This window comes from Rattus rattus, chromosome 6, assembly GCF_011064425.1.
Source record: "Rattus rattus isolate New Zealand chromosome 6, Rrattus_CSIRO_v1, whole genome shotgun sequence".
NCBI lineage: Eukaryota > Metazoa > Chordata > Mammalia > Rodentia > Muridae > Rattus > Rattus rattus.
Window position 1 is genome coordinate 12,592,935 of NC_046159.1, and position 26,064 is coordinate 12,618,998.

Genomic DNA, 26,064 nt, shown 5'->3' on the forward strand with positions numbered 1-26,064 from the left:
ATGTAGATTTTGGGACTTGGGATTTGGAAAGGGGTGGAATGCTTTAAATGGGGCTTAATGGGCCATCCTAGCAGGAATGTGGAAGACTTTGTTACTGGGAGTAATTTGAACTGTGCTGACCCACAGAGGTTTCTGAGGAGAATAATTTCAGAATATGGTGTAAAAATTGTTTTTGTGGTATTTTGGCAAAAAATGTGGCTGCTTTTTGCCCTTGTCTGAAAAGTCTACCTGAGGCTAAAGTAAAGAATTTTTTATTAATTTCATTGACAAAGGAAGTCTCAAAAAAGCTCAACAGAGGCTTCATTCTCTGGCTAAGTCTCATGAAGAGCATTTTGAACAGCGTAGCAAGTTTAGAAAGGAAAAAATATAAAATAGGTGGTTTGAGTATTAGAGGGACACCAGGAAGTGAGATGGAGCCAAATCTTGTGCCACTACAAACACCCGGTCTTATGTTTGTGAGAATCCAAGCAAACGATGCCCTGAGGAACCAGGAAGCTTTGGATGGAGGCAGCATTTGACCCAGGTTGTAGGATGTACAGTGGGAGGGAAGGGGGAGAAAAACAGTCAATCACACATTGCATGTGGCAGTGCTCTGTGGCCGAAATGAGTATGAGCCATAGACGCTTGAAAATGGGAAGAAAATGAAATTCCTCTAGACCCAGGATAGTGAAGGTTTTGAGCAGAGAAAAGGGTTTGTTTAGGTGAGATGGGGCCTCATGTGAGTAGGAAAGAGGCAAGTAGAAAGGCACCGCAAAGCAGGGGTGGTCCTAGAACTCACAGAGGCAGGAAATGGTTAGATGTGGCAGAGAAAGGAGTAAGATGGTTGAAGGATTTAAAGCCCACACACACTTTGTGGCGTGGGATGACCTGAACTTGTCCCAAAAGGGCTTCGAAGTTGTCTTTGACCTCCACATGTCATGGCAACACATACCCACACACTTCCTGCTAAGCCATGATGACCTGAACTTGATACCCCATAAACACACATATGGTACAGGATACTTCTGAAAGTTGTCATACACACACACATACATCCACATGTTTGTCATGTACCCTACATACACACACATACACATATGCACACACACACATACACACACACACATACACACACACACACACATACATACACACCATACATACACACATGTGCACACACACACACATACACACACATACACACACACACACACACATACACACACACACACACACATACAAAATACACACATACACACACATACACACATACACACACACATACACACACACACACATACATACACACACATACACACACACACATACACACACATACACACACATACATACACACACATACACACACACATACATACACACACACACATACATACATATACACACACACACACTTTATTTAAACTTTTTTAAATTATAAAGCCACATAGTAAAGTGAGAAAGTCAGTGTAACGCATATCATCTCCATGCACCATGAGGCTTCCGAGTGAAACAGTTTCATAGGTGAGTCTTAAAGAGTGCTGTCCACACAAACAACATCGGAGTTCTTGTTGTTTCTTTTTGTTTGTTTTTGTTGGCTTCCGTTTTTGTTTTTAGCATCCCTCAGTGAACATAGTGGAAATGTGGACTCTAAAGCCAGGAGCTGTGTCAGCAGACTCATTAGCACTCTGTGGCTTCATACAATTCTGCTCTCTCCTCCAACAACAGCGAACATTGTGCCTGGGATGTGGTCATGACATCTCAGGACATGAGTTTTCAAATGATGGCTTTGTTCTCCCTCGCTTGGATGCCTAGAGTTCACTGGAAGAGAGTTGTAGGCAATCTGTGGGCTCCAGGGTTAGACACAGAACCTTTCTCAAACAATAAGGTAGGGGCAATAGAGGAAGACACCTGATATGAACCTTTGGCCTACGTACACACACACACACACACACACACACACACACACACACACACACAATTCTCCACACTTGAGAAACCATAGAAGACCTGTTTAGATATTTCACTGTAATTTCTGTTTCTCTTGCTCTGTTAGTCTGTGGTATCTTCTACAGGTAAAACCCGTGCTCAGATTATACATTTGCATGGACTGTTAAAAGAAACTTCTAGACAAGGTATCTAGTGAGGTATCTCTCATCGTGATGTCATTGAGATGATACACGACTCTTAAGAGTTTTGGGACTGTGAACAGACACCATGACCAAGACAAGTCTTATAAAGGACAACATTTAATTGGGGCTGCCTTACAGATTCAGAGGTTCAGTCTATCATCATCAAGGCGAGAGCAGGGCAGCATCCAGGCAGGCATGGTGCTGGAGGAGCTGAGAGTCCTACATCTTCATCTGAAGGCCGCTAGTGGAAGACTGACTTCCAGGCAGCTAGGATGAGGGTCTTAAAGCCCACACCCACAGTGACACACCTACGACAACAGGGCCACACCTTCTAATTGTGCCACACCCTGGGCTAAGCATGTACAAACCATCATTGTCTGTGTATATAAATTTATCCTAAATCAATTTACTATTTTATTTCTGCCATAGACAGTGTTCTCTTTGATAGGCCCATCTGAAGCTCTGTGTGTACTCTCTCAGTTCAAGCAGCAGAGTGGGTTGGGGAATGGCCGAGATCACGTGCTCTTCTTGCACAGGACCAAGATTCAACCCCCAGCATCCGCGTGGTCACTCACAATATGGAAACTTCCAGTTCCAGAGAATTTGATGCTCTTCTCTGGCTTCTGTGGGATCCTGCATATATGTGGTACACATACATAGGTGCAGGAAAAATGCCCATAACTTAAAATGAGCAGAAATAAATCTTTTTTTTAAAAAGTGGAAAAAATGTTTTTGGATAATTTGCTTACAAAATCAGGATTTGGGGATTTCTTTCTCTGGTGATCTGATTCCAGCTGATTTAGATTGAATTAACTCATTTACCTTTTAAAATAGTCTGTTGTTTTATTTCTGAAACAATGTTTTTGAACTCTAGGCCAGCCTCAAATTTCCTACTTAGCTGAAGATGGTCTTGAACCTCTGATCCTCCTGCTTCCACCTCAGGAGCACTAGGCCTGCAGGTGTGTGCCACCGGGCCCAGTTTTACTCAGTCCTGGGGATGAGCCAAGGGGTTAGACAGGACAAGACAGGCAGTGTTCTAGCTCGGCTTCATCCTCAGCCCTATCTAATCCTGACTTGGCAAAAGTCAACAGTCATTGGTTTCCTCGGCAAATGCTTAAGGACTGGGGCTTTGCATCCACCAACGTCTTATATGGAAGTGTTATAAAGACAGTGAGATACGGCTTTTTAATTTATGTTTTATTTAAGTTTTTTATATATTTTGATCATGTTTTTCCATGCCCCAAAACTCTTCCCAGAACCTACCCATCTCCCTCCCTCTTTCCCTCCCTCCCTCCCTCCTCTCTCTCTCTCTCTTCCTCCCCATCCCTCTCAAAATTATCAATTTAGGCAAATCAAAAGAACAAACAAAGCACCAATAAGACAGAAATAATAAAACGAAAAGTCCACAGAAACAAAACTTACAAACAAAAATGGAGGCTGTTTTGTGTGGCCAACTATTCCTGGGCATGGGGCCTGTCCGGAGTGTGGCTGATGTACTCAGTATCACTTGGTTGGGGAAAACTGAGTTTTTCTTTCCAGTAGCTGTAAACTGCAGACAGTTCCTTGGTTAGGGTGTAACTGGTTAGGGTGTAAACTGCAGACAGTTCCTTGGTTAGGGTGTAACTGGTTAGGGTGTGAACTGCAGACAGTTCCTTGGTTAGGGTGTAGCTCTATGTCCATTTAATCTTTTCAGAGCCCAGATTGCAGGGTGACTCCTTCCTGAGGAGACCATATGAACACACCTGGAAGCTTCCCCGCACGTTGAAAGTATACATTAAAAATACTCTTTTAGTCAACTCCGGTTCTTCCTGGAGAAGCCCATGCCTATGCTCTGGGTATGCCTTACTTTCCTTCTGAGAACTTTTGTCTCAACCTTCAATCTTTCCTAAGCCCCCAACTCTGTGTTATACTGGCTACTCCTAAAATTGTTCCCTGAATTGAAGCCATGATTCCTCCTTTGGCCTGAGGGGAGGTCCCCGAAAATATCAGAGGAACTTTTTGAACTTCTGTCAATGGGAGAGTGGAGCTGTGCCTCCTCTGTGTACCCTGACAAAAAAAAGTACCTATCATTTTTAACTACTAATATCCCCTTACCTTAAGACCTTAGAGCACACAGATGGGAACAAACTGTGTGCTCTGGTCTTATTCGTGTAAGCAGGAAAACTATATTGCTATCCACTCATTGTTTTACTTAGGCCTAGGTAATCATATCAGGAATATCTAGTAGTTTATGATAGTCAAGACACTGGACATTATAGAAATTGTACTAAAGCAGGAGAATAGGGCTGAGAGAGGGCCAGGAAAAACCTGACACAAATGAAATGGAAACTTTAAGGGTTCTGTGGAAAGTCAGTGGTGTTGGAAGGTGTTCTGCTGGAGCAAACACACAGAGGAGTGTTTTCCTGAAGTGGACACAGGTGCAAGACTAAGGCAGACTCGTGAAGGAAGGTTTAGCTGACGCAGACACAGGATGCTCTGCTAACACAAGCGTGAAAGGACACCGGATGAAGAATTCTGTGCTAACAACACACGTGTATTGGTCCACCCTACATTACCTAGTGGGGCTGCATTTGTTGGGACTGCGTGGATGGCTGAGAGAAGACACGTACTGAGGCAAGGCACGTAGAGGACACATGATGTTTGGAGGGCATAGACAGGACTCGACAGAGAGATGGAGACAGCCTGGCTTGCTGGTACAGCTAGCGCTGCAAAGCTTATATGGGTCTTGCAACTTGGCTGATCTTTGCTTCCCTGAGAGAGGCACATCTGAGAACTTCTCCTGGTGTCCCTCTGGGTCCCTCCTGGTGACTCAAGCCGAGACTGAGGCCTGGCTGTCACTGCTAGGTAGTGCCACCTCTGCTGATTCCTGTTTGCTATCCCAACTTCCTAACTGGACTGCTGGTATATCCGTGAGGTGTTTGTGAGTGGATCAATCTGCCACTGCCTGCTGACCTGCGAACTGAGCTGATTCCAGACAGCACAGAAGTCACTCCACAGAACCTTTCTAAACAGGTCCACTCTTCTTCCGTTTCTTTTCCTATGAGGGAGGTTAAAGTGTTTAAAAAATCGTCACTTAAAACGGGATTTGAAAAAATTAAAGTTATATATAAGGGCTGTGTAATTAGCATATGAACCAACCTTTTAGCATAAGGGAAGACTTTGACTCCCTTAGGTAGGCTAGCTTGGCCACAAAGGCACATAATAAAAATATGTGAGAAAGCTGGCACTGTGCAACTGTCCCGTCAAAGGGTCACAACCCTCCCAGGACGACATCATTGAGCATCTCACCTCCCCGCCCCCCCAGCTCTGGCCCACCGCCTCTCCTGAAAGCACAGTCTTTCTTTCTTTTTTTCTTTCTTTCTTTTTTTTTTTCTTTTCTTTTTTTCGGAGCTGGGGACCGAACCCAGGGCCTTGCGTTTGCTAGGCAAGCTCTCTACCACTGAGCCAAATCCCCAACCCCAAGTACAGTCTTTCTTAATAAACTATATTTCTGCAGCACTGCAGATTTCTCTGTCCAGCTTTTTGTCCCAGGATGCAGGAACCTTGAAATCCCAACAAGATGACCATGAGACTCCCCGATCAGCCTATGTCAGTCTGAATGACAACATGGTTTGTATGTTTCCTGAGCACGAACAGTCACGACTTTTAGCTTACCATATGATAATGCCAACACTTACCTGGACTTTGCACTGCTGCAACTGAGGCACACTTGTGAAGAGGAGAGATCAGTGGCTTTAATTACGCTCTAAGAGCAACAACTGACTTAGGACTGGCTCGGAGGGAAATGCTGCCTCCACACTTACAGCAGGGCATTCTACTTAGTCGCTGCTACAGCACGGGGGCTTTGGCTGTTCCTTTTTCTTTTAACAAAGCAGAAACTACAGGTAGCTGGTTTGCCAGGCAATGACTCTGCCCTTGGGTTCTAACATCCGAGTATACTAACCGGGCATGTAGTATCAGCACAGTATCATGGAAACATGGAGAACTCCAGCTGACTGTCATTCAGGAAGGAACAGGTTTCCTCTACTTGCCCTGAACCTGTGTAAGGACACAGCTATTCCCTTCCATGGTCTTTATGGATTTCTGGAGGACCTGTAAAGTCATGTCCATAGTCTTGATAAACTGTTCCAGTTCTTCCGCGGCTGTTTCTACGGGCTTGTGGGCATTCTCTGGACACAGCATATCTTGCAGCCTCTTCAAAGCTTCCTCCTTAGTGGTTTTGGGACATTCTGGACTCCTGCTTTTCTCAGGTGTGGTGGCATCTGGCTGTTCTTTGGTCTCCTCACTATGGAAGTCACTTAATCGAAGACCCATGATGGGGAACTGCATCAGGAGTGAGAGAGAAGTTTCTAGACTCCTAAGAATGTGACTGGTTTTCGGGACCAAGGCAGCACCTGATGTCTGGATGGTTTTGAGCATTTCTTCCGCCATGTGGTGTGGACTAATATTGGCACACTTCCCCCCTGCAGAGGTCACCTCCGTCACCACCTTGGAACACAAAGGCTCCTTGTGCATTTCTTTCTGCTTTACATCTGCCATCTGCTGCATCTCTTTAAAGGTTTCGATCATCTGTTTAAGGAAATCCTTAATGCAGCTCTCTTCATTCAGACTCATGGGGAGGATCTGAGTCTTCATGGTGAGGTTAAATAACTCAATGAACCTATTTATGAAGGAAACCAGGTCTTGTATGTGGCAGGAGAATAGTTTGGCGGCTTGAATCAGTCTCTCTTTACCCTTTTCTGACTCAGAAGACATTTCTCCAACAAACTAATTTCAGCCCTGTTAAGCAAAGCAGAATCCAAGTGAAAACTAAGCATGGAATTGACCGTGAAGAGACTGGAAGGATTCTATAAACACACCAAGCCAAGTGCTGACAAGGGTGGGAGAGCTGCTCAAACTTGAGGCAGACCTGACTCTGGGCTTTAATCCTACGCTTACGGCAGGAGGTGACTCCCAGATAAAATCTGCACTTAGGGCCAGAGGCAGTTGCATTTGAACCGGAAGGCCTGGGAGGATCTACAGCTGTTGGGCCAACTCCATGACAAGCCTAGGAGATGGATGAATCTGTATTCCTGCTGGGAATTCATACCTCAGTGGTAGTTAGGCTTGCACACAAGTGACTCCCTGACCACTACAACTGAAGAGAACCATGCAGGCAACGAAGACGGTGGTACTCGCATGGCATATGTGGGAGGAACTTAGCCAAGCAGGCCCAGCTGCAAGGCTAGCATATGTGCCACAGATATTTCCTCCTAGAAAAGACCAGCACAGCTAGAGATCACTGATGATGGACCAGGCAATGGAGCAAGCCATTGAGAAAAAGACAGCATCATACGTGGCTACTTGAGAAACCATGAGATGCTGGGATAGGGGTCTAAAGGTTTGCCCAGCTCCTGTAATAGACAAATGTGCTTTTGCCACTTGCCCAACTCCCAGAATCGGTGTTGTTGACCCTGCCCATTCTTACGCCTGCTCCCAAGGTCTTGGTCCGGGCTGCAAGCAACAGGCATGGCCTTGGTGGTGCAGATAAAGATAATGCCACTAAGAGGCTGCCTCAGAGCTGTCCTTCTTGCAGCCCCTGACTCTAGGACCACTGTACTCCATACTTTCCTGCACAGACATCCTCTGCTCACCCATCCTCCTCCCTCTCCTTCCTCACTTCTTCCCTTCTCCTTCCTCCTTCCTGGAGCCCCACTGGGCACTGGAGACAGACAGACATGCTGGGCTGGAGAGATCACTCGGAGGTTAGGAGCACTGAATGCTCTTCCAGATGACCTTGTTCAGTCATGAGCACCTCCATAGCAGTTCACAGTTATCTGGAACTCCACTGCAAGGGACCCAATGCCCTCTTTGGACCTCTGCAGGCCCCAGTACATCTCCTACTCGTGTGCATCCAGACTCACAAAAACACACAAAATAAAAATTCAAATATGTATTGTTTACATAGACACGCAAACATGGAAATGGGAAAACTGAGGGTCTTTACCCATAGCCAGGCAGCTAAGGAATGCTGAGAACTGAGCCACGGAGAGAGAGTCTTCCAGGGAGAAGAGGCCGATGAGCAGACTATTGGATTATCCAATCCCCAGTCAGCGCACAAACCATCTCCATACAAGCAACACTGTGACGTGAACAGGCTGTACTATATATTATGGGTGTGTGTGTGTGTGTGTGTGACAATTACAACAAGCGAGAAAGAAGCATGATTTCACAGGAGAACAAGGGGAAGTGCAAGGGAGGGAGAGAAGGGAGGAAAGGTTCATCCAGGCACAGAGTCCTCTGGACCTGTGTCCTGTTGGGAAGGCAGTAAGTGACAAAGAGCAGAGCCCCCATTCTGTTTTTTTTTTTTTTTTTTTTTTTTTTTTTTATTAACTTGAGTATTTCTTATTTACATTTGAGTGTTATTCCCTTTCCCGGTTCCGGCCAACATCCCCCCCTAACCCTCCCTCCCCCTTCTTTATGGGTGTTCCCCTCCCCATCCTCCCCATTGCCGCCCCCCCCAACAATCACGTTCACTGGGGTTCAGTCTTAGCAGGACCAAGGGGCTTCCCCCTTCCACTGGTGCTCTTACTAGGATATTCATTGCTACCTATGAGGTCAGAGTCCAGGGTCAGTCCATGTATGGTCTTTAGGTAGTGGCTTAGTCCCTAGAAGCTCTGGTTGGTTGGCATTGTTGTTCATATGGGGTCTCGAGCTCCTTCAAGCTCTTCCAGTTCTTTGTCTGATTCCTTCAACGGGGGTCCTGTTCTCAGTTCAGTGGTTTGCTGCTGGCATTCGCCTCTGTATTTGTTGTATTCTTGTGCTGTGTCTCTCAGGAGAGATCTACATCCGGCTCCTGTCTGCCTGCACTTCCTTGCTTCATCCATCTTGTCTAATTGGGTGGCTGTATATGTATGGGCCACATGTGGAGCAGGCTCTGAATGGGTGTTCCTTCTCTGTTTTAATCTTTGCCTCTCTATTCCCTGCCAAGGGTATTCTTGTTCCCCTTTTAAAGGAGTGAAGCATTCACATTTTGATCATCCGTCTTGAGTTTCATGTATTCTAGGCATCTAGGGTAATTCAAGCATTTGGGCTAATAGCCACTTATCAATGAGTGCATACCATGTGTGTTTTTCTGTGATTGGGTTACCTCACTCAGGATGATATTTTCCAGTTCCAATCATTTGCCTACTAATTTCATAGTCATTGTTTTTTGATAGCTGAGTAATATTCCATTGTGTAGATGTACCACATTTTCTGTATCCATTCCTCTGTTGAAGGGCATCTGGGTTCTTTCCAGCTTCTGGCTATTATAAATAAGGCTGCTATATGAACATAGTGGAGCACGTGTCTTTTTATATGTTGGGGCATCTTTTGGGTATATGCCCAAAGAGGTATAGCTGGATCCTCAGGCAGTTCAATGTCCAATTTTCTGAGGAACTCCAGACTGATTTCCAGAATGGTTGTACCAGTCTGCAATCCCACCAACAATGGAGGAGTGTTCCTCTTTCTCCACATCCTCGACAGCATTTGCTGTCACCTGAGTTTTTGATCTTAGCCATTCTCACTGGTGTGAGGTGAAATCTCAGGGTTGTTTTGATTTGCATTTCCCTTATGACTAAAGATGTTGAACATTTCTTTAGGTGTTTCTCAGCCATTTGGCATTCCTCAGCTGTGAATTCTTTGTTTAGCTCTGAACCCCATTTTTTAATAGGGTTATTTGTCTCCCTGCAGTCTAACTTCTTGAGTTCTTTGTATATTTTGGATATAAGGCCTCTATCTGTTGTAGGATTGGCAAAGATCTTTTCCCAATCTGTTGGTTGCCGTTTTGTCCTAACCACAGTGTCCTTTGCCTTACAGAAGCTTTGCAGTTTTATGAGATCCCATTTGTCGATTCTTGATCTTAGAGCATAAGCCATTGGTGTTTTGTTCAGGAAATTTTTTCCAGTGCCCATGTGTTCGAGATGCTGCCCTAGTTTTTCTTCTATTAGTTTGAGTGTATCTGGTTTGATGTGGAGGTCCTTGATCCACTTGGACTTAAGCTTTGTACAGGGTGATAAGCATGGATCGATCTGCATTCTTCTACATGTTGACCTCCAGTTGAACCAGCACCATTTACTGAAAATGCTATCTTTTTTCCATTTGATGGTTTTGGCTCCTTTGTCAAAAATCAAGTGACCATAGGTGTGTGGGTTCATTTCTGGGTCTTCAATTCTGTTCCATTGGTCTATCTGTCTGTCTCTGTACCAATACAATGCAGTTTTTATCACTATTGCTCTGTAATACTGCTTGAGTTCAGGGATAGTGATTCCCCTGAAGTCCTTTTATTGTTGAGGATAGTTTTAGCTATCCTGGGTTTTTTGTTATTCAGATGAATTTGCAAATTTTTTTGTCTAACTCTTTGAAGAATTGGATTGGTATTTTGATGGGGATTGCATTGAATCTGTAGATCGCTTTTGGTAAAATGGCCATTTTTACTATATTAATCCTGCCCATCCATGAGCATGGGAGATCTTTCCATTTTCTGAGGTCTTCTTCAATTTCTTTCTTCAGAGTCTTGAAGTTCTTATTGTACAGATCTTTCACTTGCTTGGTTAAAGTCACACCGAGGTACTTTATATTATTTGGGTCTATTATGAAGGGTGTCGTTCCCCTAATTTCTTTCTGTTCACACTTGGCTGTATCTGGTTTGTATTTCCTGAGAACGTAAACAGGACCACCGGCAGATGAGGCCCAACTGCAGCAGATCTGAAGAAAACGTATCTGGAAGGGTTGAGAAGATGGACCTCAGAGCTCCAACCAGACAGAGCTCACACTGAACCGGATTTGTGCAGTTTTATGGCATTTTGACCAGGTTTATAATCACTCAAGTTAACACTGCTTAGGACATCAGCAGGCTGTATTAAGGAAACAGAAGGATTCTGAAAACTAAGCCAGGCAGGAGTGGCTCTAAACCAGATGGGCAGAGGGACCCAGCAGAGACCAGCAAACCCTGTGGTCATCACATTCCACCAGAAGCTTCCAGAGGAGCCCACATGAGCACCCTTCAACAACACTCCCAAGCAACGGAGGGGACGCACACTTGGAACCCCAACAAGGTAAGTGCTGTGGAGACTCAAGGAGCGTGAGGACCCTGAAGGACCAGCCTGTGACTTTGGAATAAGGCCAGGTGTGGGCGGCCATGTACTGTGCCAGCTTAGTGTGAGGGGCTCTCGGGCATACTTTGGAGATTCCCTCTTGTAGACACCAGGGGAGGAAGAAATTTTGTTGAGAGAGGTTAGATTAAGTCACTGAGGGAGAGAAGTAATGAAGACATTCCTTTTAGGGAGTCTGGAGATGGAAGCCACGGTCCATGTGTGAGGTGATGCTTGTCTGGAGGAAGCTGTGTCTTCTGTGTCCCGATGAGACTCAAACTGTGTGGACAAACGACGGCAACTCCTACGTTAGCCGATGCGTACAGCACTTGCCTGTACTCCATGAAGTTACTCGAACTTTGATACATTCTGAGCCTCTAAGCAGCCTTTGAGGGGGAAGCACGCTGTTTTCCTCAGCAATGTCTCCAGTGAACAACAGATTCCTTTGATAAGGGCTAAGGGATACCCTTCACAGGCCTCATTCTGCTCAGAATTACGAGATCACTCTGCTCAAAATTTTAGAGGAAATTTAGAGGAATTTGTATCAGAAAATGTACCATTGCCTCACAATTAACTCAAAAACTGAACACCATGGCTTTGATTTGAATTCAGTGTAGTGTGGAACTAGACAGCAGCCAGTCTTTCACTCACAAGTGCACAACAAGGAGGGAGAGCAGTACATGAGCTGAGAGAACACTAGTAATAACATTAACACCTCAGCTGGTCCTCTGCTCTGTGTGTGTGTGTGTGTGTGTGTGTGTGTGTGTGTGTGTGCCTGTGTGTGTGTGCCTGTGTGTGTGTGCCTGTGTGTGCGTGTGTGTCATTTGTGTCTGTGTCTGTGTGTGTGGACCTGTGTGTACATGTATGTATCAGAGCACATACTTAGAAAAGCCAAAATGTATAAAGCCATTAAATGTACTTCCCTGTACCGGGCTTCGGCCCAGCTTTAGAAATGATCAGAACAAGGCCCATCCTATTTTTCAATGACTCAGCTCTCCCGTGTCTTCCACTTCACTGAGAGAGAATTCCTAGGGCCTTATCATTTCACATTAAAATGCATTCAGTTTGTATTTGTAAAAGAACAACTCTGTCTGAAATATAACCTAGGTTCCCCCAAGTAAACAAGACCATAGCAGAGAGAGACCAGCATCGTGGCATAAACATTTACTGTGGGTGTCAGCAGAAAAGTTTTTGAAGTGCAATGTGAATATGTGTCATAGGCAATAAAAATGTAGGGTCAGCGAGATGGCTCAGGGAGTAAAGGTGTGGGCCAAGCCTGACAACCTGAGTTTGCTTCCAGAAGTCACAGGGTAGACAGAGAGACCTGATCCACAAATGTGCTTTATGTCCATGTCACAGCTCCAACCCTATTGTCCTTCTACCCACTCATTACACGGGAAGAATGTAGACATCGGAGGGAAAAACACGCTTTGCATATAAACATTACAAATGTAACACAATTGGAGGCTTATTGAATTATCATGTTTAGAATAGCTTATATAACTAATACAGTGCTTATAAAATTAGAAGTATGGGAGAGCAAATGAGTTAAAATGAGAAGAATCTCATTATTGCTACAAATTTATTGTTATTACAACTCTGTAATGATTTTTGTGGGATGGTGGTTAAGAGCACTGACTGCCCTTCCAGAGGTCCTGAGATCAAATCCTAGTAACCACATGGTGGCTCACAACCATCTGTGATGGAATCTGATGCCCTCTTCTGGTGTGTCTGAAGACAGTGACAATGTCCTCATATATAATAAATAAATAAATCTTAAAAAAGATTTTTATGCACATAGATAAATTTTAGAAATAAAAACACCCAGGATAGTGGGATTGCAGCTGTCTTTCTTCCTCTGTTTAAAGGTTTATATGTTGGTGTAATGGTGTTATAAGTAAGATTGATTATCAGCTGCTAAGTTTAATGTCTCAGCATTATATACTGGAGCATCTGCCAACACACCAGTCACATGTCGCTTTCTAGGACATGTTCCCTGCACTCCCTGAATCCTAGTTTTCCTCTGTGTTCCTGTAGCTCTGGGCAAAATGTGCTGTGCTCTCTGAAGTCCCCTGAACCGTTGTATTTGTAAAGTGACCAGCAAGAAGAAGTGGGCAGCAGAAAAACAGGGAAGTACGAAGCATAATGACAAACGTATAAAAGGCCAAGAGGAAGCCGTAATTTGGAATGCTAATCCTTAGTTTTAATTTAAATAAACAATTTAAAGCAGGATGCACAAACCAGGTGTGGGAGCACAGGCCTTTAATGCCAGCCCTTGAGATGCAGAGACAGGAGGAATTCTATGAGTTTAAGGATAGCCTGGAATGCAACAAGAGTTCTGTGCTAGTAGTGGTGGTGGTGGTGGTGGTGGTGGTGGTGGTGGTGGTGGTGGTGCTGGTGCTGGTGGTGCTGGTGGTGCTGGTGGTGCTGGTGGTGGTGGTGGTGGGAACTGACAATCAGTGCCCTTTCTCAGGTAGTGTGCTTTTTTTCCAGAAAAAATAAACCACCTACATAGTACCATGAAATTAACCTTCACTTTTAGAGGTACTTATCCTTTCCTTTCCTTTCTCTTGAGACAGAGCCTCAGGAAACCCAGGTTAGCCTTGAAGTCACTGTGTAGTTGAGCTGACCTTGCATTTCTGGTCCTTCTGCCTTTACATCTCAAGTTCTAGGACTACAGTTAATCATGCAAGAGTACTCTTGGTCTCAAACCCTGTTTAACAACCAAATGCTCACATCAAACACAATTGTACCCACTAGAGCCCAGATGTAGACCAAGCAGGCAAAGCACAATTGCTTCCCCAATGCTGGAGTGAGATGGACCCCAGGAGCCAGAAGCCCCACCTACTGGGTAGCAGCAACACCAGCAGGCGGCTGCAAGGCTCCATAGATCCCAGGGAAGAGCAAAGGTGCTGGAGAACGAGAGAGCAATGCCCCGAACAGAACTACTTCACTGACAGGAAGCACTGGATGTGATTTCTAACTTTTGAAAGCTCAAATAAGGCATACATAGTAGTTAATCAGAGCAGTGTTAAACTCACTCCGAGGCCCCTGGTAATGCCACAATCTCCCACCGTCCCCAGGCAGGCAGCTGTCAAAATATAATAAAGTGGGCGTAAGATACGCCCAGAAGGCCTCTTGGGATAGCATTGTGTCATTGGCAGGACCTGTGAGCTTTGAGAGGGCTGGCTAATTGCAGGGCTTCCATTCCATTGAGTGGAGCGGTCAGATGCACAAGCAAGTTTGTTGAAATCCAAAATGGACACATCACTGCGCCTACTCTTAACCATGAAGTACACATTTAAAGGTATCAATTCAAAAGCCTACAAGTTGAGAACCTTCCCGGGTGACCGGGTGTCTCCACCTAGTGGCAGTATCAATATATAGTAAGAAAAGATGTAAAATGTTTAACATTTGAATCTGCACAAGTCAAATCTTGCATATCCAAGTTTTTTTTTTCCAGCTTGACATCATAGTTATCAATGTCTTAATTTGCTAATTGATTGGAAATGCCAAGAAAGAGGCATGCCACTGTGTCTTCTTTGTGTCACAGAGTCAAAGAAAGGCGCTCCACAAACTAAACACCGAACACAAACTACAAACAAGAGTAGTTCCAAGATACTAACCGGCTACAGGTTCAGTGCTGGGCAGACAACATCGCAATCTTATAAACCTGCTCTGATGCACAGAGCACAGGAAGAATGACTCTTTAAACAGACAGGATGGAAGAGGAAAGACTAGAACACAGGTTGGTCAAGCCAGTTACAAGCCCTGTAAGACAGAAACAGGAAGACAGACTTACAACATGGACAACAGAAAAATGATTACTCTGTGTGTGTGTGTGTGTGTGTGTGTGTGTGTGTGTGTGTGTGTGTGTGTGTGCGTGTCTAAGGTGAAGAGCCCTGGCTGCTTTTCCGGGAGACCTGAGTTCCATTCCCGGCACCCACATGGAGGCTCGCGACTCTCTGTAAGTCCAGTTCTAGGAGATCCAATGTCTTCTATTGGCCTTAGAGGGGACTAAGCACATACATGACGCACAGACATACATACATGCAGGCAAAACTCTTATATACATAAGAAGACAGTAATTACAAAACCATTGCTGAGTTTAACAGAGATGTCCAAGGGCTAGTCACACAGAAAACATATTCACTGTATACACATTAAGTTCTTTCTGTGCTGAGTTTTTTGGTAAAATAAATGCAGAAAAGTATTCTTGTTCACTCTCTAAATAGAAGGCACTGCAAGCCACAAATGCACTCCCAGGAAGCTGTGTTATCTGCAGAATGCTTGTGCTCTTTCCTAGGCCTTTGTGAGATTCCATTGCCTTCTCTTTTCTGTTTTGTTTTTCAAACAGGATTTCTCTGTGTAGCTATGACTGTCCTGGAACGAGCTCTGTAGACCAGGCTGGTCTCAAACCCATAAAGATCTGCCTGCTTCTGCCTCCACAGATCTGGGATTAAAGGCCTGTACCACCTCCACCACCACCTCCACCACCACCACCACCACCACCACCACCACCACCACCATCACCCACCCACCACCACCTCCACCTCCACCTCCACCACCCACCACCACCTCCACCACCTCCCACCACCACCCCCACCACCACCCTCCACCTCCACCACCACCACCTCCCCACCACCACCACCTCCACCACCACCATCCACCCACCACCACCTCCACCACCACCTCCCACCACCACCATCACCCACCACCTCCACCACCACCACCACCACCACCACCTCCACCACCACCTCTACCACCACCTCCACCACCACCACCACCACCACCACTCCACCACCTCCACCACCACTACCACCCACCACCACCACCACCCACCACCACCACCACCTCCACTACCTCCACCTCCACCACTACCACCATCACTACCACCACCACCACCACCATCACCACCACCACCACCACCACCACCACCACCATCACCACCGCCGCCACCACCACCGAGCCACCATTACCTTCATTCTAACACCCACTCTAGTTTGTTTCTATAATGGCTTTGGACAGAATGTGGTGGCTGTTACCAGCACTGAGGAGGCTGAGGCAGGAGAATCGCTGTGAGTTTGAGGCTGTACTAGGCTACATACTGAGTTTATATGAGCCTGGACCACAGTGAAACCCTCGGTCAAACAAAAGATATGTCCACATGCAATATAGACTTACTAAATGGTTTAATATGTTGAGTCCCGGATGGGATCAGAGATGCCCTACACTCCTTTGGTCTCCGCATTCTCCTCAAATGACATTTTCATCTTGAATTTATACTCTTATTCTGAGGGTTTTTTGTTGTTGTTTTGGTTTTTGAAGCAAGCTCTCACTGTGTTGCTTTAGCTAGCTTGGCCCTTGCTATACAGTGCAGGCTGGCTTTGAACTCACTGAGATCTGCCTGCCTGTGCCTCCAGAGTGCCAGGATCAAAGGCATGCACCACCATGCCTGGCTGCTGAGGGATTTTTTTTAAGATTTTAATATTACATGGGTGTTGTTTTTAGATAGTGCTTAGAATTTAAAAACAATTTCCCAGAGTGATATAAAATGGCACTAATATTTATATCTGTATTTATTGGGGAGGGGTGAGGTGGCTGTGTGAGAGTTCCCGAATGTTGTGGTAGGCGTGTAGAGCTCAGAGGACACCTTGCTAGAGTCACTTCCTTCGGGGGTTCCAGGGAGCAAACTCAGTCTTTCAGGTTGAGGTTGCACTGTTCCCAACTAGGCCTCCTGACAGCCCTGGTGGGAATTCTTTAAGTCATCAAATACATAAGCACTGAATTTACATCAGTGTTGCTGTAAACCAGATCTTGAGACTGTTGATTTAACTTTAAATTCTTGGGAAATAAAGCGGGAAAACACAGAGTGGTGGCTAGGGAATTGGGAAACTAAGTAATGGTACTTGAGAGCTAGCCTCCGAAGGGCTGAGTGTGCCCCCGGCATAGAGCAGGCGAGGGTGCAGGCCCTGTAGTCACAGCTCATGGGAACCAGATGCTGAGGGATCAGAAATTCACACCTAACTTGGGCTACAGGCGATCCTGTCTCAAACGAGCCAGCACATCTCACCTGCTGACACCTCCGAGACCATCCTTAGCTATGGCCGCTTTGCTGGCTGACTGGTTAGAGTCCTGCAGGTACTCTGAGCTGATTTCCTGTTTGATTTTTCAGAGACTTGCTGAAATATGGCTCAGAGTGACTTCCTCTACCCACAAAACCCAAGGAGGCGACAGGAAGTGAACCGCCTTCACCAGCAGCTGCTGGACTGCTTGTCTGACTGCTTCCAGGTCACCAACAAGCTCACAGGCCTTCTGAATGCCCACCTGGGTTGCAGGCTGGCCTTCATTGAAATGAGAAGTGACGCAACCATCAAAAGAAACTGTGACATCATCATCCAAGCCGTGACAAAAATCCAGAAGGAGCTGCAAAAGGTTGACGAGGCACTGAAAGACAAACTCGAGCCAACCCTTTATAGGAAGCTTCAGGATATTAAGGAAAGGGAAACAGAGAAGATAGCCATCGTGCAGAAGGTCATCTCTGTCATCCTGGGAGAAGCTACAGCTGCAGCCAGTGCAGTGGCTGTCAAACTGGTGGGCTCAAATGTCACAACGGGTATAATTAGCAAGCTGGCCTCTGTGCTGACTCACATCGGGACTTCTATCCTCGGGAGCATCGGAGTAGCCGTGCTCAGCCTCGGGATAGACATGGTCGTTCAAGCCATCTTGGGAGCAGTGGAGAGGACGCAGCTTCAATCAGCCATCCAAAGTTACGAGAAGCATCTGACTGAGTTCAAGGCCGCCTCAGAAAAGTACCATCATGCTATCGCTGAGGTCACCGATGCTGTGAAGCGCCAGTTAAGGTGAACACTCAGGTGTCTACACTGGGATGGTCCTGTGCTTCTCTCTCTGGCACCGTGCTAATGTCTTTAATTTTCCAGATGTCTCCAGCAATGTGGACACAGATAAACAATGTGGCGTGCTTGGGTGTTAGGACACTGATTGATCAAATCAGCTGTGTTGGACCATCATGGGATAACACTCTATCCGGTTCCTATCCTGCTGTCAGAACCACTGGGGTGTAAAGGCATCATAGAAAAGCAAGGCACTGCCTATTGCTTCCTCATTGCCAAACATTCCTGCTAAATGGAGAGGCCGTTCCCATTCCCTGTTTCGAACATCACTTATGTCTAATAAATCATTCTTAACATTGGACTAGACACAGACCTGTGGTCTTCAAGTAAAATAGACATCCTTCCGTTATTTTTACCACCAGATTAAATTCAATTGTCTGTAAACTGAAACGACAGCAAAACCACAAAAACAACATGTTCTTCAGGAATGAAAGGAAGCAAAGTCCCTGTGAGGTTCTACTCAACACAACATGTGTCTGGATGCATCTGGGAAAGGATCAGATAATAAAAGTTGTGTCTATAATGCAGTTAATATTGATCTGTCATCTATCACTTCAGCAAGCAAACACTCTCGAATATCTTAATAAACAATAAATAAAGCGGAGTGATCCCTGCATAAAATATGTTAGAGTGAATAAAAAGACTCACTCCCCAATAAGAATTCATTGGTTAAAGAAAGTATGTATTTTCAATTTTTCAGGGGGATAAGTTCATTTTCAATACCACCAGGAAGTGGCAGCTCCCTCTGCCCCATAAAGCATTAGCAGACCTATGTTAATTTTCACCTGAAATCAGAAAAAGTCAAAAGCTATGGAGGCCAATTGATCTAACTTAATTTCTGTAGATACAGCATTTGTTTTCTAAACCCTTCATCTAAGTGTTCTCATTGAGCCATTTTTAGAGTTTACTTTGAAAGTCATATTATGTAACAATGCTGAGAACATCTTTGTTATAGCTCTTGTTTTTGAAGCACAAAAATAATCATTGGAATAAAATACTCAGTATATCTTTAAAAAAAAAACTCCTACAAACAAATGAACAATTGTAACTAGCCCTATGACTTTTCCAAATATATTAATATCTTGTTATCACTGCTTTTATAAATTAGTTTCAAAATATCACAATTTCGGTCATCTTAAAATTTTATTACTTGGTTTGTATGTTTTGAACTAATATATCTTGCTATTGCTGACCCTCAAAGAATTATTAAAACAGGAATGTAATGACACACCCAGGCATCATGACTTTTTGACTGGAATTCCATCAATGAAAACATTGAGACAGAAGGATGGGGAGATGGGGTCCAGCCTAATCTCTTTACTGAATACTTTTTTCCCCTGACCACATAAAAACTTGGCTTAAGTATGGGACTGATGTTACATTGTTAGCGGACACATTCAGAGTATTCTAAACATTAATATACACCTTCAATACTTTTTAAAATACCCCATGTCAAAAATTTCCTTATTACCTTTTTCTGTAAATGATGTTCAGATTAAGTTGCAAAATAACCAACTGAGCTTTATGAAGATTTCAACTTAAATGCTTACCTTTAAGGGGAAAAGGGGTGGGGGTAGGGGTGGGGGTTAAGGAATGGGGATGTAGAAGGGAAGAGAAGGACGAAGACTTTCAGATAAATCAAAGTGTGTAATGACATCATAAAATGCTTACCTTTAAGGGGAAAAGGTGGGGGGGGAGGGGTGGGAGGGGGTAAGGAATGGGGATGTAGAAGGGAAGGACGAAGACTTTCAGATAAATCAGAGTGTGTAATGACATCATAAAGGTGTTTGAGTTGATGAAAAGATCAGTCGGAGCATTATGTTCCAACTTCCCCTCTAGAAAATCTACAAATGTACCGTTTCTCTTTTGAAATATACATTTTTGTGTAGATCATCACTTTGTGAGTCTCGCCCAGGCACTATTTGTTCAGTTCATCATATTCTGTGTGTTTAGAGAGAGATGTTTGCTGGGCACTCTAGACTCGATGCTCCGTGTTATTTGGTAACTCGTTTTCAATGGAGGTATTCCTGAAGGACCGCAACCATAACACACAAAAACTAACAGAGACTCAATGGACGACTCAGAACTGTATATGTACCTGTACCTAGCATCTGGAGAGAGGAGCGACCGGAAATACGTCAGAATTCCGAGAGTAATCGGTCGATCAACTAGCGGCTTCCTTAGCTTTTATTCTTATTGGACTATATTAGTTTCAATCTACAATGCTTCGGAATGAGGCGGGCTCTTGGCCTATAGGTATCCAATCGGATATTGGATGCGAGCGGAAGTAACTCTGGCCCCGATGTTATTGTACCCTCTATGGTCCCAGTGCTTGGCAACGCGATGAGAGCACGGTCAGCCGATATGGGAAGTGATGTATAGCTAGCGGTTTGGCGCGGGATTTCAAGATAGTGGTCCCTGGGTGCCTGACTTAGAAGCAGAGGTGAAGGCGCCTTCGGAGAACGTACTCGGGAGTCGCCCGCAAGTCGCCCTCACCGTCCCGGGAGCCTCGCTGTCGTGTGTGCGTGCGGACTAAGTGCTCCGTTTCCCGGGACCCTCCCCGGGACCTTCTAAGCCACCTCAGAAACACCAGGCCCAGGGGCCGCGCTATTCTTTCTCTGGGTCCTGGTCACGGGAACCACGGGTTTCAGGGCTCCCGGGCTGTGGAGGTGCGATGCGTCCGACGGGTCCTCGGCCGATCACTCCCGCCGAGTTAGGTCCATCTCCTGAGATTGTCAGTATCAACCGTTGCTATGGTTTTGGCGGTTGCTGTTGAGGCCTCCTTTAGTGGACCAGTCGGTCGGGTTGCATCTGTTCAGTCTGGGTTCCCTTGGTCTTTTAACCTCGTCTCTCCCAACTACTTCTTTTAGGAGAGTCGCTCTTGTAGACAGTCTTGTAAAAATTCTCGACTTGACACTGAAGTGTTTTTAGTTGGGGGGCCAGGGGAGTCAAAACCTGAGCCTGGGGTTGGTTTAAAAAGGGAAACAAAGATACGATCAAAAATAGTGGTTGTATCCATCCCTTTTTCTAGTTCTCTGTAATCAGTACCCTTCCCTTCCACCCAAACTCCTGACCTGTCTGTTTTCTGATAAAGAAACATTTATAATGAAATAATCGACTCCGGTCAGTTCTGAAACATCAGGGAAATAGTAGGGAGTCAGGCAGTTGAACGCTTTATGAAAGAAACATCAACTAAAACAACTTACAAAGTCTCAACCAAGGGAATTACAGTTGTTGAGTCTTAAATTTACTTCGGGTTATTCCCTTTCCCAACCTATAAAGAAAGATTTATTTAATGCTCAAAGGGGAACGACAAGAGGAGTAGCCTGTAGGAAAATGTCACACACATTCAACGGGAAACATTTGTTCTCTTTTTACTATAGGCAAGGTTAAATTTTGAAAGTTTCATTCATTTGAAATGGACGAGAAAGAAGTGATACTAATGAAAGCCTGACCTTAAAATGTTTTCCTACTGTGACTACCACATTAATTCCCCTAAAATATAAAAATCAGGAGTCATTTGTGCTAGTCAGAAACAATATATATCTAAATATTAAGTCTGGGGAGCTCTAATACTTCATTTTTTATTTGTTTTGCTTGAGAGTCATGAATCCTTTGACTTGGTATTAAATCAGAATAGATGTTTGAATGGATTGCTTGTTGCCATCTGGTACACATGCAGGGAGAAAAGAAAAGAGTATGTGTTGGTCTTTGAATCCAATTGATTATCCCCACTCCAGTTTCATTTCACTGTGGGATGGCTATTCTTGGTTGTCAATTGACTCCAACTGGAATGAACTACAGCCAGGAATGGAGGGCACACCTGTGGTCCAGATCTTGAACCTGGAAGACACAGATGTCTGACCAGGATCTTATCGTGAAGATCTTGAGGCATAGGCCCAGGCAAGGTAGTACAGGCCTTTAATCTCGAGAGACTGAGGCAAATAGACCTCTGAGTTCAAGGTCAGCCTGGGACAAAACAAGTTCCAGATCCAGACAAGGTGGCACACACCTTTAATCTGGACCACACCTCTGGAGACCTACATGAGGACACTGGAAGAAGGAAGACTCACTCTTCGTCACCTGCTTGCACTCACCTGCCAGCACATCTGTTGGAAGCCACTTCTTCAGAATTCGTTTAGACAGAAGCCCAGCTGGGGCTGAGCAACTGATAGATTCTTGGGCTTTCCATTCACTGCTGGCCATTGTGGGCTTAGTTGGACTGCAGACCTTAAGTTATTACAATAAGTTCCCTTAATATATAGAGACATTCTAGAGGTTCTGTGACTCCAGAGAACCATGACTAATACACATCTTAGATACACAGAGAAGATGTCCTCACGGTTCGCATCATATTGTTAGAACATTTTCTAAATTATTTTTGGTTGGTTTTTAGGTAATTTCATATTCCAAGCAATGGCTTTGTAAATGCAAAGTACTAGTTTTTTTTTTTTTTTTTAGTTGACAGTACTATATAATCCATAGGAAAGTGTTATTTTTAATTTAATGATATTCTCACTACCTTGACTAATAGAGATGTTAGCTCTTTTTGTGGTCAAGAAAGGTAAAGACATATTTCTCGGATGCTTCATTCAAAATTAAGGAGCAAATTCTTACAACATTAAGAACCAACGGGTTATTTCTTTCCAGAAATTTATACAAATTCTTAAAAGGAAGACATTCTACACATACAGAAAAACTGAGTTCTTTAATTTTTTTTTTAATTCTAGTTTTTTTGTTTCCCGACACCAGCGACAGAATTTATTATGCGAAGCAGTTTGAGAAAGCTCAGGGTTTGGCCATGATCTCTAGCAGAGTCTTTTTCCACTACTCGTAGCTGAAGAGGTAGGTCACAGTCTGCAGCCCAAGTTACTTCACAGTTACTGTGCACTTCTTCTTGGTTATCTTAAAATCCCAAACGGTGTGATTTGGACCCAAATTTTATAAAGAAAAGCCCTATGCTTTAATTAGGCTCTGCGATGCCCATCCAACATATCACCAGCCTTACCCAGCTGAGGAGGGGAGTTCTGTGATGCCAGAACTGATAATAATAATTGCCTGGGAGTGAGCCTGGGGAGGAGACGAATCTAATCCTGTCAGTGGGAAACCCAAGCCCTCCTGTATGAGTTAGACAGGATTTAAGATCTTTTGGGTGGAAGTCCCCTGGTTGCCTAGCAACCAGTCCTGCTCCTGATCAAGAATGAGCGGGGTTGGGAAGGTGGGTCTCCACTTTGCACATGTAAGGACAGAATTCTCCAAAGCTGGGGCAGAGCTGAGTGCCCTTATTTTCCACACCTGGGAGCGTAAGCTGCTGTACCTCATCCGGGATTTGCCTTAGTCTTCCCACCAGTTCCTTGTCTGGATCCAGAAGGCAGGTTCCTTATTTCCCTCAAATCAAATGGCACTTAAGAAACACTGCTCTGAACAGCTCTGGGGCCACTTCCTTGTTAATGAAGCCGTTTCTTCGTAAGTCAGCCCCACTTCCTGGCAGCCACAGTGGAACATGGACAAAGGCAAGCTTCATCTCCTCACCCAAAGAAGGTACCAGAGAAAGGACATTCCCGGGACCTATCTGCCAGACACTAGACTTTCCTCAGTATAAGCAGCTCATTCTGGCTACAAGGTCCCCCAAGGTGTCCCTACTTCTGTCTTTAAGGCACGCCAACTCCTCTAAGGTTCTCGGCTTATGAGTTGATTATTTTTACCATTCCAAAAGGAAGTTCTACATTAATGGTCTCCCCTTCTAGCCATTTAGCCTTAGATGCTGAGAGAGTGGGCTGAGGGCATAGATCAATTCACACTTACGGGTTCTAGTCATTGGGGTCACACTTGATCATAACTTTGAGCCCCACTCCCTTTCTGGATGTGTCAAAGGCTTCTACCACTTTCTCCAGAGGTAATCTATGAAATTTCCTGAGGGTCTCTGTGGATGATAAAGTCTGCTCCAACTTCCTTGGCCTTGGTCAACCGAGAAGCAGATAGTCTAGTCACCAGTACTTGAGCAGCTCCCACTCCTTTGGCCACAAGCAAAGTGACTATCCCAACCGGCCCAGCTCCACACACAAGGACCTTGTTCCCCAGGGAAACTGACGGCAGGCATGGATCCCCACAGAGAGAGGCTCAATCAGGGCCCCTTCTTCAAAGGTGACACCATCAGGAAGCTTGAAGCAGAAGTCAGCACTGTGCTTCTAGAGCTGCAGAGGTTCCCATCATTCGGGGGTGTAGCACAGAAGTAGTTTGATGGCCTCAGATTGTGTCGGAGATCTTGCAGTAGTCATCTATTTCTCGGGGAACGCCAGGCTCGATGGCAACCCGATCTCCTGGTTTTAGACGTTTCATCGACCCTCCTACTTTTATGACTGTTATAGCAGCTTCACGCCTAAGCACCATTGGCTTTTTCATAACAAAATCCCCCTTTTAGTCAAGCTCCCAGTAGTGAACAGAGCCACAGAACCCCCACTGAATGCATCTTTAGTAACACATGATTTGGGCCCAGCTCGGTGATTGGGTAGTTCTCCAGGCTAATGTCTCCAGGTCCGTGCACCACCAGGGACAGGTTCTCGCCCTTAGCTGGAGCTGCCATGTTGCTCTCTGGGCTCTTTTGCTTCCAGGTGTCGGCTGGACTCGGCGGGAAGCTGGTTCTGCTCATCGAACCGCCAAGGGTCTGAAGTAAGGGCTAGTTTTGTTTTGTTTTATGAAAAAGTAAATCATATAAATTGTCAACATGGGACGAAGATCAACATCCTCCACCAAGAGTGGGAAGGAAGTTTATGAACCCCACAGACCAAGCCTGTAAGTGCCATTAGTGTGCAATGAAGAAGAGTTAAACCTGGCAGATGATTTCACTGTGGCCTAAGTTCAGCGTTGGTACGGTGGGTTATGGGAGGTCATGTAGAATTCTTATAGTTAAAATTAATTCATAGTTAGAATGTTCAGAAAGTAAGTTACTTAATATGTTTCACCTCTCAAATTTGATTGGCTAGCACGATAAAATTAAGTTTCTCTTTTTGTGTTAGAATTTTTAAACAAATGAGTTTTTCGGTGTGTGATTTGAGACTCTCTTTTCCTCCTTGTGGTTCAGTTATTTCTGTAAAAACAAAACATTGGCATTTTGGGTTGAGGGTTAGAAGTACTACAGTTTCCTAGTGGGTCAAAGCCACCAAGGCTGTTACATATCCATGTGCTCTGTAGATAGCCTAGGAAGAGAGAATTGTGTTAGCTTGTAGCAATGTTAACAATGGAAATTTGAGTTATGTCATCTCTTCCTCTCTCCTTAGGAAAAGAAGCCCGGAAAAGAGAGTTGAAAAAGGTATGGATTTAGAAGCATTCTGTGCATTGTTTTGAGATTTGTGAAATTTCAAATTACATGCCAGGAAAGACACTTTATACTGTACTACTGATGAAACCAGAAAATTGACTATGTTTAAAAGCTGATATAACTCTGGAGATTAGATTCAAGGGGGTTTGTATGACATTGTCTATTTGATTCTCTTTCCTCATAAGTTAACAATGCTCTGGGGTCTGGAGAGATGGCTCCCAGTTAGCAGGACATACTGTCTTACAGAGAACCTGAGTTCTCTGCCCGGCATCCATGTTGGGTGGCTCATCCATCTGTATGTCCGTCTCTCAGGAACCAACACCCCCCTCTGATCTCCACAGGAACACACAAACACATGCCCATCCATTCTCACAAATACACACCGATAAGTATAATATTTTTAGAATGGCTTTTGGCAAATAACTCTTAAGCTGAGTGTGGTAGTTCACCTGTAACCCTAGCACTTGGGATATAGAGAGCAGGGCTAAAGAATCCTTAGTTGTAGGCTAACCTGGGGTACGTCAGACCCTGCCTTGAGAAAGTAATTATTTTTACATTTATCGAAATGTAACTACTTTCTAAAGAGCTACAGAGTGAATGCCAATAAT

General features: G+C 44.7%; 2 protein-coding genes and 1 pseudogene across 3 annotated transcripts; 1 reads left to right on the forward strand and 2 right to left on the reverse strand.

Annotated features, from left to right (window-relative positions):
* Positions 1 to 5,484: 5,484 nt before the first annotated feature.
* C6H12orf60 (chromosome 6 C12orf60 homolog) lies at positions 5,485 to 19,847 on the reverse strand. Of its 2 annotated transcripts, none has more exons than XM_032907328.1 (2): positions 19,810 to 19,847; positions 5,485 to 6,890 (listed from the first exon to the last, which is right to left on the reverse strand). In XM_032907328.1, the coding sequence occupies exon 2, from the start codon at positions 6,864 to 6,866 to the stop codon at positions 6,135 to 6,137; it is 732 nt and encodes a 243-aa protein (XP_032763219.1). In that variant the 5' UTR covers positions 6,867 to 6,890; positions 19,810 to 19,847; the 3' UTR covers positions 5,485 to 6,134. The 2 variants fall into 2 exon arrangements, with proteins under 2 accessions (XP_032763219.1, XP_032763220.1); XM_032907329.1 differs by lacking the exon at positions 19,810 to 19,847 and adding an exon at positions 19,689 to 19,711 and having other exon boundaries at positions 6,054 to 6,890.
* On the forward strand, positions 11,033 to 18,432 carry Smco3 (single-pass membrane protein with coiled-coil domains 3). The gene is made up of 2 exons (XM_032907330.1): positions 11,033 to 11,188; positions 17,400 to 18,432. The coding sequence occupies exon 2, from the start codon at positions 17,414 to 17,416 to the stop codon at positions 18,089 to 18,091; it is 678 nt and encodes a 225-aa protein (XP_032763221.1). The 5' UTR covers positions 11,033 to 11,188; positions 17,400 to 17,413; the 3' UTR covers positions 18,092 to 18,432.
* Positions 19,848 to 24,039: 4,192 nt separating the features above from the next.
* On the reverse strand, positions 24,040 to 25,140 carry LOC116903732 (annotated as a pseudogene).
* Positions 25,141 to 26,064: the final 924 nt, after the last annotated feature.

Excerpts from the sequence above, each read along its gene's own strand:
- C6H12orf60 (XM_032907328.1), bottom strand. The coding sequence starts at position 6,866 with ATGTCTTCTGAGTCAGAAAAGGGTAAAGAGAGACTGATTCAAGCCGCC.
- Smco3 (XM_032907330.1), top strand. The coding sequence starts at position 17,414 with ATGGCTCAGAGTGACTTCCTCTACCCACAAAACCCAAGGAGGCGACAG.